Source organism: Panicum virgatum, chromosome 7K (assembly GCF_016808335.1).
Source record: "Panicum virgatum strain AP13 chromosome 7K, P.virgatum_v5, whole genome shotgun sequence".
Lineage (NCBI taxonomy): Eukaryota > Viridiplantae > Streptophyta > Magnoliopsida > Poales > Poaceae > Panicum > Panicum virgatum.
Window position 1 is genome coordinate 10,430,053 of NC_053142.1, and position 11,454 is coordinate 10,441,506.

General features: G+C 43.5%; 1 protein-coding gene across 3 annotated transcripts; it reads right to left on the reverse strand.

The window, feature by feature from the left end:
• Positions 1-1,647: 1,647 nt before the first annotated feature.
• LOC120639771 lies at positions 1,648-8,589 on the reverse strand. 3 transcript variants are annotated; one of them, XM_039915655.1, is made up of 10 exons: positions 7,860-8,585; positions 7,470-7,579; positions 7,161-7,318; positions 6,570-7,027; positions 6,252-6,313; positions 5,967-6,040; positions 5,735-5,831; positions 2,128-2,845; positions 1,963-2,047; positions 1,648-1,846 (listed from the first exon to the last, which is right to left on the reverse strand). In XM_039915655.1, exons 4-8 carry the CDS (start codon positions 6,996-6,998, stop codon positions 2,773-2,775), a joined length of 735 nt encoding a protein of 244 aa, XP_039771589.1. In that variant the 5' UTR covers positions 6,999-7,027; positions 7,161-7,318; positions 7,470-7,579; positions 7,860-8,585; the 3' UTR covers positions 1,648-1,846; positions 1,963-2,047; positions 2,128-2,772. The 3 variants fall into 3 exon arrangements, with proteins under 3 accessions (XP_039771589.1, XP_039771587.1, XP_039771590.1); XM_039915653.1 differs by having other exon boundaries at positions 1,648-2,047; XM_039915656.1 differs by lacking the exons at positions 1,648-1,846; positions 1,963-2,047; positions 2,128-2,845 and having other exon boundaries at positions 5,577-5,807; positions 7,860-8,589.
• Positions 8,590-11,454: the final 2,865 nt, after the last annotated feature.

The following is an 11,454-nucleotide window of genomic DNA, read 5'->3' on the forward strand; positions in this document are numbered from 1 at the left end:
ATTAATCCCGTTTAATCGAGTCATCACCTCTGATCAACCCAATTAAAAGGGAATAACCCCGGTAGTCCTTAAGATGTGTCATGAGCACCGTGAGTACAAAAGGTACTCCGCAGGTCTTATCCAACATATGGGTATATACTTGCCCGACTCTCAAGGGGTATGCATTTAGTTAAGAAGCAAGGAAGGTAATAGGTAATTAATTTGCATAAAAGCATCTATAAATTTTTATGGTGATAGAAATAAGTAAAGACCTAGCAATTTATGATCTCTAAGCCAAACATCAAGCAATTGCATAAAGTAAAGGTGATCAAATATTCATGAGCTCAATCTTCCATAAACTCCAATCGGTAACTCTACCATGAAAGCAGGGTATCAAGAGCGTGCTCCGTAACCTGGAGCTAGGCTATTGCAATAGATTTTAACCCTGCAGGGGTGTACAACTTTTCCCACACGAAAGGCAAGACCAACGACCATACCCCTGTACATAGGATAAGTGTTAATTCATGCCCCCAACCTTTCACATACCCGCACCCAGTTATGAACGAAGAGCCGGAGGTGTATAGGTGCACCGGACGTAGCTTGATCACACCTCATCCCACCCCGCGCTTAATCCGGTAAAGACTCGGTGCGACTTATGCTACTTGGCTTACCTTACCCATAATCAGCATGTGGTTTGTACGATAAAGTGCTCAAGAACTCGGCATCATAGTCACGATCCTCAATCAACTCAAGCAAGTCTATGTCAATAGAGCTCCAATCTCGCATGACCCTAGCACACTTGCTCAAGTCTCGAGTCAAAATTGAAGTAGCTCAAATTTTAAACCATTCATAGCTATCCAAGTATTAATTAAACAAACATTAACTATAACTCGCGAGTGGTGGTGACCTTGCCACCTCTCGACTTCTACCGAAACTAAGCATGGCTAAGCAAGAATTAAATCGTGACACATAGGCAAGCATACTCCTCTAAAAGTGGTTATTCTAGGTCAAGGATGGATAATGCATTAAAATTAGGAGCTAAGCAAACATATACACAAATATTGACTTATGCACATACAAGACATATATACTCATTTGATCCAAAATAAGGTTCAAAGGATGCTTAGGTGTCTACCTGGGGTGTCCACTGGGGCGCCGTCTATGGTGGGATCTTGCTGGGACTCGTCGATCTCCTGCTCTGGCGTTTCGGTCTCTACACGAGTGCAATGATACATAATAAATAAATACGCAATGAATGAGTGCAATGATATGAGAAATAATATGCTCAAACATGATATAACAAAATTGGTTCATAATTTTTTACTAAAGGAGAATTAACTATACAATTAACAAGATTAACACTCATATAATTAATTCAGAAAATTAATTAATTATTTTATGAGCAAACTTATTTTTAACAGGTTTTTGACATTATTAGAAAACCAACAAAATTTGTTTCACATTTTTCTGAGCTATATGCAATTTTATATGAATTTTGCAAGATGGTACATAGGCTGATTGGGTATACCTGCAGACTGTCCGCCAAGTGGGCGCGGACTGTTCGCCGGCAAAGTGCGGAACGGCCTTCAAAAGTGCACCAGCTCTGTATAAATTTGGGAATTGAACTGCGGACTGTCCGGGGTCAAGTGGCGGACTATCCGCTGTAGAAAAAGTACCCAGAAAAGTCAAAATGACTCTGCGAGGATTTTGGGATTTCTCGGACTGTCCGCCAATGACGGGCGGACTGTCTGCGGCTCCACGGAGGCTCACTGGCGAGCTCGCCGGCGGCGGCTCCGGCCATGGTTTTGGATGTGGTTTGTTTCTATAGACTCCTAGAGGTGTAGAGAAGTGATTCCAAGTGATGGATCTGAATGGAAACCAGTTTTAAAAGCTCGAACCCATCAATGAAAATTTGGAACCCTAGGTTTCCTTGATCCAAAATCGAGAGCGATTAAGAATGAATCGAGGGAGGGATAAGCTCACCGGTGATGGTTAGAACTCCGGTGAGGTGCCACAAATTGTTGGAGAGCGACGTTGGAGTAGATCGAGCGTGATTTCTTCACTTGAGCTTTAGAGAAGAAAGGAAAAACCGTGAGAAGAGCTCACACTTCAATACCATGGAGGAAAAAAGGAGGGTAGAGATGGTACCGGCGAGCTCCGGTGGTTCTCCGGTGAAGCTCCGACGAGAAAGGAGGGGCCCGAGGGTGGAGGGACCCTAGGTGGGCCTACCAGTCGCCATGGGGGTCGAGGGAGGGAGAAGAGAGCGAGAAAGGGGCGAACTGGCGAATGGATAAGGTTCTGGACGGTTTTTGACGAGCTCGGGCGGACTGTCTGCCACCCCCGGACTGTCCGGCCCTAAAAAGGCGGACTGTCCGCCAGACCCAATTTTGGCCTGTTACAAGGAGGATGTTGCTTGGGTTCACATCCCTGTGGACGATATGTTGCTCGTGTAACCCCAGGGCTATCCCATGAATTATCTGAAAGCAGCATGACCAATCAAGTTGATGTCCTTCAAAATATATAATAATGGAGCAGAGGCTATTAATTAGAGATAGCATACTTCAAAATACAAAGAAGTGTAATGTAATCTATTTACAATGTGTGTAAACATACCATTGATGAGAAATTTCTCCAAGCTTCCATTCGGCACATACTCTTCAACCCAAATTGGTAGCTTTTCTGCACATGTAATGTTTTTGTACAAACGAATCCAGTTCACATTCTTTTCTACACCATATCCCAGACATTTAACAACGTTTTTGTGCTGAAGCTTTGGTCCATTGTAAATGAAATTCATTTCATGTTGTTTATAATCTGCTGACAATAATTTCTTGATGGCAACCACGAGTCCGCCATGTAATACACCCTGAAAGTATAATCACTCATTCAAAAAGATTTCAAGCTCAAATGCATCTAATCTTTAGTGAGCCATGATGAGGAAGAATATTTGATATAATTAGGTTCATATTTTGGTAACACTGTATGTTAGTTTGAGGTGAGGGAGCACCAGTCCAAGCAAATGACTCCCATGGGCCATATCTCCCTTGGGATTACCATTATCATATTTACATACATGGTCATAGGAAATTGCTTAACATTTTTATGATATCCTGCAGCGCACCACTCAAATATGCTTAACATTTTTAGCAAGGGTTGCAATTTCGCAATCCAAAATACTTTCAGCTAGTGATGATGGAAATCATAGGAAGACTCTAATTTTGTTATATACTCGCATCACTCAAGTATAATTAACATTGTTTAGAAGGAGATTGTAATACAAAATACTTTCATCCTGTGATTAACGGTAAACATAGGAAAACTCGAACTTTCCAGCTCGATCAAGAGGAAGGATTAAACTGTAGTGATAAGGAACTGAAATAGTCTATCACAAAATATTACAAAAAAATGCAGAGCAAAAGTGAGAGAGGCAGTTTTCTCCACTGCTTGCCAAGCCTTCTCTGCCCGAGTGGTTAGAGGAGTGTGAGGCACCCCTCTAGGTCCCGAGTTCGACTCCCGGTGGGAGCAAATTTTCGGGCTAGAGGGAAAAAAATCCCCTCGCCTACCGCCAATTCCCAAAGCATGTGGAAGGTCCCGGCCCGTGCTCACAGGGTTACGGCGCCCCCGTGTAAGAGGGGTAGAGATTCGGGGGTTTTCTTGGCCTGCGTGAAAGGTCTTCTTCTTATCGTAATGCTCGGGGGCGGCTTGCCCCTCGCAGGAGTTTTTTTTTAGTTTTCTCCACTGCTTGATCTTTGTCACAATAGTTCTATTACCAAAGAATACTAAAGCAAGGCAGACTCAGCAATACATATGCTTGCTTGAAAATGGTGATCAGAGTGACCACTAATAGCCTAATGGGTAGTTGAAATGGAGAACTTCGATCAATAGGGGGAAGGCTCGTACTAATAATTAAATTTGGTCTTGTCTTTGTTAGCATGGGTATATTGGCACACCCTGTTGGTTCATGGGTAGGTGCCGCACAGGCCCTTTTGACAATGCACCTCCCTCTTCCAGGGATTTATATATGGATGGTTAGATTAGGCAAGGATCTCCTCTTTGTGCTATTTCTAAAAACCAAACCCCAGGACATATCCTTTCCCAAGCCATATTTTCTCTCAGTTTAATCTACCATGGAATTCCAAATAATATGAAGTATTTTTATGATATTTATTTGGCAAAATAATCGGCACAAAAATAAGTATAGACTATGTAAGTGGAGCATTATTTGTCACCCGAAGGATGAAGTTGGGTTATATCCAGAACAAGTTTTTGTTAAGTATCTGTCAAAAGTATAATGAGGACTGTATTTGGCAAGAATTTTTGAGAAATGAATTGAATGTCTTAATAATCAAACTTTTTAAGTCAGGTTCAAAAGAAACCTAGAGATTCACAATTTTGGATTGGGATAATGAGTGTTAGGAACCAATACCAAATCTAGGGAAGATATAGTTAGATGACTATTAAACTTTTGGAAGATAAATGGTTGGGTAACCAGCCTTTGAAGTATTAGTATCTTTTTCTGTATAACATGATTGTTAGCTAAAAACAAGTAGCGGCCTCTTCCAGGAGCGGAATGCGATAACTAGTTGTTAGACTTGTGGATACATGTTTACATGGCGTGAGTGGTAAATTTTTTTGGTGCATCCACAAAAATGCTGAATTCATGGGTAGATCTAGTAGATCTATGTAAACGTGTAACACCTATTTTTAATTAATTTAGGTATTTATATTTATAATTATTTATAATGTGTATAGATTATTTTCTTATTTAAATCAAATGATTATAGTTTTTGAAAAAAAAAGTATGCTTGCACTCATGCCACAATGCCACATGCATTGTGTTTATTGTTTGAAAACATGAAGTTGTTTCATTCAACTTTGGGTTAGGTTTATTCCTTAAATCTTAAAATATTGAAACATTGGAGAATATTCCTAAACTTTTATGGGCTGAAACTCATGGTCCAAAACTGACTTTTCTTCTTTTCTTTCTCATTTCAAGTCATTCCCAAAAACCTTCTGAGAAGGGCCAAGCTCACTCCCGCCTATCCCCAATTGGGTCGAGCCCAATTGCCACATGGCTACCTCATTGGTGTTCTGGCTGAAAACATGTCACCACCTCTTCCCCTCTTCCTTTCTGACACCAAGGTCACACTCTCATCATCCTCCTATCCCTTTTATTCGTCGTTAATCATCCCCGATGCACATTCATTTGATGATCATTGTTTTGCATAGAAACCATTAGTTAGTAAAGGTACCTATATCTAACGATTAACAGTCAGTAATTGCATTTGCTAAATCGAACCGTCAGTTAGCAAACGACCTATAAATAGAATTATAGTGAACAATCTCCTTAATTTCTAGAAAGATTCAAGATGATCAATAGCTAACTTTTTGTATGAAACTTTAATATTGATTTAGTACTTTTGTTCATGAAAAAATGTTGCATTATGTTTTATTAAAAAAATCACCATAAATTTTAATAATAATTTATTTTTTAGAAATCTAAATGTATTTTCTCCTATTTAATGGAACAGTGACGCATTTGAACTACATGTACTGTAAAAATGATCTTTAAATCACAAACAAAGAAACATTCGGACTTGATCACCAATAATTGATCATAATGGAGTCCAATGAAATAGGTGTATTTAAGGTATTGTGGTGCCTTGAATACCACATATTTCTTTACATAGTATGTTATAAGATAAGACTATGATCATTTGGAAATGATGAAATGGTGAATCAAGCATACGAGTACCTTGTAGACAGTACAAGAGCCACCTTTTCCAATAATGTTTTTTCTGAAAAGTTGCAAGTAGCGTTCTTCAAATCTGACAAAGTGAAAATTTTTGAACCTACATATCATAAAACCGATACATATGATGTTGTTTAGATCAGGCAAACGTGAAACTGTGTAACATTACTATCACTTTATAGCATGTTAATAGTAATTGATCTGACAGAAAAAACAGGATGATATGAGATTGTACCAGCAGCTGGTAGTAGAGGAGAGGACACCTCACTTCCTGCTAGTGCATTGCTTTTCTTCGTGTTCACTTGAGATCTGCCATTGCAGGTTGAAGAAAGCGGATGGTTTTCAATATATTGTGAATGTACAACAAAACGAAAAAAAACAAGAAGGCATGTATATAGACAATATAGATGATAGCATCTTGAACTTGTTTTAATGTAATGTTCATCCGAATGAACAGGCCCATAGGAAATTAGTGTAAGATAAAGACAATAGTGAAGAGATTGAACAATAGTTGTTTGACCTGTTGACATCATCATCAATTAATGAATGACTGCATTGGGATGTCTCCGCTACACGCACATCCTGAAATTACAAAACAAACTTATATTATGACGTTAAATTGAAGCTTGTCTGAATGAATATTTGCTATGATAAAGTATGACAGCCATTAGAGAGACATGTAACCTGTTCAGGGTAAAAAAAATTCAGGGTCCTAGGCACTGATGCCGACCAAAGTTGATATTTGACAGGATGCACACCGAACACAGTCACGCTTGTAAAGCAGGTATTATACTAATGCGGTGCTGCCATATGCTTGTAATTACCAATTGTATGGTACCTGTGGCTGAGTGGACAGAGGATAAGCAACAGCAGATTGAATGTTTGTCAAAATAATGGTGGTGTGGACGTTAATGGCAAATAGCCCCAGCATCATCTTCGGGGAAATATCATCCTGCATCCGGCGCAGCTCCTTGGACATGTCCAAGGCGGTGAAGAAATGGCGAACGATGTGCCCTTCTTGACACTCCATGACGAACTTGACGGCACGGTTAAGGGTCTCCTCGAGGCCCATCAGCGCGCCGTCCACCGCTGGGCCTTTCAGCATGTTCGTCTGCTGGAGCTGCGACAGGATGGAGCTCACTCTGGCCACAACCTTTTGAATCTCTTGGCACTCCTCCTTGTTCTGGCGAACCTTGTCCACAGCCTCCTTGATTGCAAACCCAACCTTCACAATCTTCTCTACGCTGCCGAAGGCAATATCGGCCATCTTGCTCTCACGCAGCAGTTGACTATAATCTTCAGGACCATACAAATGAAAACGTGTTAAATTAGCTTTCACACACAGTTCTGACGATGAGAAATGAGAAACTAAAGTCTTTCATATTCTTTTTTTCCCCACAAAAAAAAACTCTTTTCCTTTCAGTCTCACCTCTAATTCCTTGCCTGCAGTCCTGCACAAAGCAAGAGATGGGAGTCTTAAGAACCAAGACTGCTCAGATGATGCTAAGCTCGTAGTGATACTTTGAAGATCTTCTGCACGCTGTCAACCGGATTGACCATCAGTTCTGGAGCACAAGTACAAATTACCTGATCAGAACAAAACGAATGGAATGAATTAGTCAAAACACATACAGGAATAAGCATGCAAGCATGATAACAGTTAAAGAATCAAAGTAGAAATATGCAATTAACCAAATAAAACACATGCCGGTTCTTTTCCCTATTAATTTCCCCTCACCTCCGACGATCAGTGGCTGGCTGGTCTTTGGCTTCGGTTCGCTGGATGAGCACAACTCCTGTCCGATGAGTTATTCTGATAGTAAATACTGAGTTTATCAAAGATGGAACCTGTTATATGCGAGATCCAAGAAGAGGAGACTTCTCAAGTGGTGTCTTATCTTAAACTAACAACACAATAAACAAAGCAGTTTTGGAGATTCAACCGTAAGAATAAAACAACACAATGATACCTACTGAACCGGGACCTATGGCAAAAGCTAGCTGCATCCACAACGAAATGGTGCAGAAATTTGCACCTTCAGAGGCTCCTCAATCAGATGGAGCTATAAATAATTTTTAAGAAAAGACTTGAGACAACCAAAAGCAGAGATAATGCATAGGAGTTTACCTCAAACATAGCAATGGAACCTGGTGCAGCACCAGAAAAATCCCAGGAGGCCCAGAGCAATCTGGCGCGTGAATTACATTTACTGTCTCCTTTGATGATGACATCCATGCTCTCCTTTGACTCTGCACTTGAGACTAGAGCAGCTAGACGACGGCAAACACAACGGATCCTTGAGAAGCATTTCCACGAACACCTTGCGTCCTTGCGCTTGTCTGAGAGTGATTGGCGAGGACATCAGGCTTCACACCATTTCATGGGCAGTTGGGCACAATAGCTGGCATGGCTTCACTGATAGCAAACAAGGCGGATCCCTCGGCCGCATTTTTCTCTTCCATCACAAATCTGCCAGCGTTTGTTTCCCCTGCACAGAAAAAAGTGGCAAGACTCCAACACATTTTTTGAAGCGCGACTCTTTAACACAGACAAGAAGAGAACGGAAGGATTCCATGCCCTCGATTTGCGGAATCCCAAGGTCGCAGCTCCGGAACGCCACGCAACGGCAGCCAAACCACGAGCTGTTCCGCAGCAATTCATGGAACTTGGTGACGCTAGGTCCCGAGCAGTGGAATGGTGGATGGGATTAGATGGGATCGGGCTCTGCGCTCCCGGCGGACAGGTGGGGAAGGGCGCCCGCAGCGGCGGACGGGCAAGACGAGGTGACCCAGACTAGGGTGCTATATGAAAACACCCAGGGTTGTAAATATAAATATTCGGATCGTGACTATTAATCACGATCAAATTTAGGGGGTTATATGTAAATATAGTGGGGCTACATGCAAATAATCGGATCGCGACTATTAGCATCTAATCTGGGGAGCTATTTGCGAATATTCCGGCCTGCTCATGTCGCGGCTGCCAGTGATGCCGCGCCGCCCCGGCGACCTCCGCTCGCCATCTGTAACATCCCAGTTTTCATCACGATTAAAGGGGAGTGTTGAAATATATAATGCAAACTCCTAGAAGGTTCTATAAAAATAAGGATAAATCATGACATAATTTTGTTCACCATGACAAGATTCTAGAATGTTCCACAAGAATCATAAGAAGACATGAAGCTTGGATATTTTATTGTCATGGTAAAATTTAGAATTTTCTAGAAATAGATATTTGTAGGGAACTTAGATATTTGTAGGGAATTTCCTAGAGTGTGACATGTGTCACTCATCCAAGAGGGTATGGGTGCCTATATAAGGAGGGTGCCACCCCTTGCCATGCCATACTACTCCATTCCACACACATCCAAGGGCATGGTAGAAGTGAGCATAGATAGAGTGTGCTAGGTATGTGTTTCTTTGTTGCTCCAATAAGATAAGCGTCTTTATAAGTGTTAGTCTGCCGGTTAAGTTTAGTACTTAGTGTATAAGTTGTAATTCATCGAAGGTTGACTCTGTCACCCGGGATCACAAAAGTGTCTAGGCTTCATCGAAGGTTGGCTCTGTCACCCGGAAGTCAGTTTCATCTGTTGGTAGGCTCTGCCTCCCGGAAGCAAAAGGCGGCACTGCCGTCAAAAGGACACAGTACACTAAGTAACTAGAAGCTGACCGACTCTGAAGTGAGTTGGGGTAGATCCTCAACTTAGTAGGGCCACCTCAATTTCCAACAATCACTAAAATAAAATTTATGTTGCAATTAAACTAGTAACGTAAAATAATACTAACGTCATATGAGATATTACATAATTACTAGACGAACTATTCTATACTCTTGTCTTGCGTTAGTACATTCGTTCCCTCCAGTAACCAGCATACGCATGCTTGCACCTACGACAAAAATCATCTCGTCTCCATAAAACCCTCTTGAGTCACAGTACCACGCCATAATTCCCAGAATATCATGACAGCGCCTACCTCCTTCGCCATAACTTCATCTTTCCCTGGAAGCCACAGAGTACCCACACCATTGACCATGAAATGACCCGTCATGCCAGCACCCACCTCGCCATAAATCGGGGTCGCCACGAACAGTGTCGGCCGAGATTTTTTTCAGCCGAACCGCCTCACCCGCTCGCTCTCGCTCGCGCACGCGCGACACGCCGGCCCCACGACGGGGCCGCGCACTGCCGCCGGCACCACGTCGTGCCATCCACCCCCACGTCCCCACCTCGCCCACGCCGCTGCAGCGCCCTCGCCGGCTTTGCCGCCTCGGCGCTCGCGCCTTCAGTGCTGCCACAGTTCGCGTTGACGACGAGCTGCCGCAGCCCACGCCGTCGCCCGTCCCTGCGCGACGCCGCTGCTGCTCTCCTCGCCTATAAAAGGAGCAAGGCCGTGACGAGCCCCGTCACCAGCCCAAGCACACCGAGCTGCTTAGCTCCGCCAGCTGAACAACTCCTCCCGAGCCCAGCTCACTCACGAGACGAAGCTCCAACAATTGGCCCTCTTCCTCGAGCTGTTCCGCACCAAGGTGAGATGGCAGGCAGCTCCCCCGACCATTAACTCCACAACAAAGGCCCAAAACACCCATCAGGCCGTGAGCACTTAAACCAAATCATTCTACCAATCAATACTATAAACTCAATATCTCCTTCATATCAACTCCTTTTCACGTAACTCTTTTTCCTTAACTCTCCTCTATCATATACTATCTATTCCTCCTATTTTCATCTCCATTTGAGCTTATTTTATTGCTTGCTTGTGTTTGTTTGCCGGTTGTGCCGTTTTCGCCCGTAGATCACGGAGTGACCGAGGAGGAGCCTGCCAAGGAGCCAGAAGACTAGTACCACGAGTAGGAAGCCGCCGCCGACGACGCGTACGCAAGCGAAGGCAAGTTTCATCGACCCCTACGTGAGCGGTTGCATCCATGTGAGGACGTCTAGTTGTAGCCCTGGTTTAGGATCGAATACATATACCGGTACTTGAGTGATTGAGTGTGCTCATGCATGCATCTGAGTAGTCATGCATATTCAGAGCTGAGAATAGGATACGAAGGGATTTGGCTGAGACCAGGGTAGCTGGGTATGCTGGAGCCGGCGCTACCGTGGCAGTAGACTGGCAGGTGAGTGCTACCGTGGTGGTAGGCTCGAGTTGACATGTTGAGGGATGGTTGCTACCCTGGTGAACCATAAGGACCGAGTTGTTTTGACATCTCACCTAGCTTACTTTAGTACGACCACAGGTTCCGGTATGGGACGGACTTAGCCTAATCCCACTGGTTAGCCTGACGGTCGCAGGGATGGTTTACGGGTATAGACCATTGGGGTCAGGGCCCGAGGGTTTGTGCGGCTGGGCTGAGGCGTGACCACGGCTGGGTGTCGGCTATGTCGGTTGTCCGTCCTGGCAGCCGAGCGTGTGGGTACAGTGTACGACCTCTGCAGAGTGTATAATCCATTCGAATGGTCCGTGCCCACGGTATGGACAGGCTACGGTGTGGTCCTGACAACTAGGGAGCTACCTACTGTGGGTTGTGTCGGGAAGAGTTGCATACCATGAGTTGCATTGCTAAGGCATTGTGCTTAATGTGTATCATGCATGTCATTCCCCTCCTATAGGGCGAGGTGGAGCTTGTTGAGTACTTTTGTACTCACCCATGTTGATTTTTCTCCAGAGGATCCTGACTTTGTGCCAGAAGACTACGAGTAGATCGTGTCCGCACCCAAGCT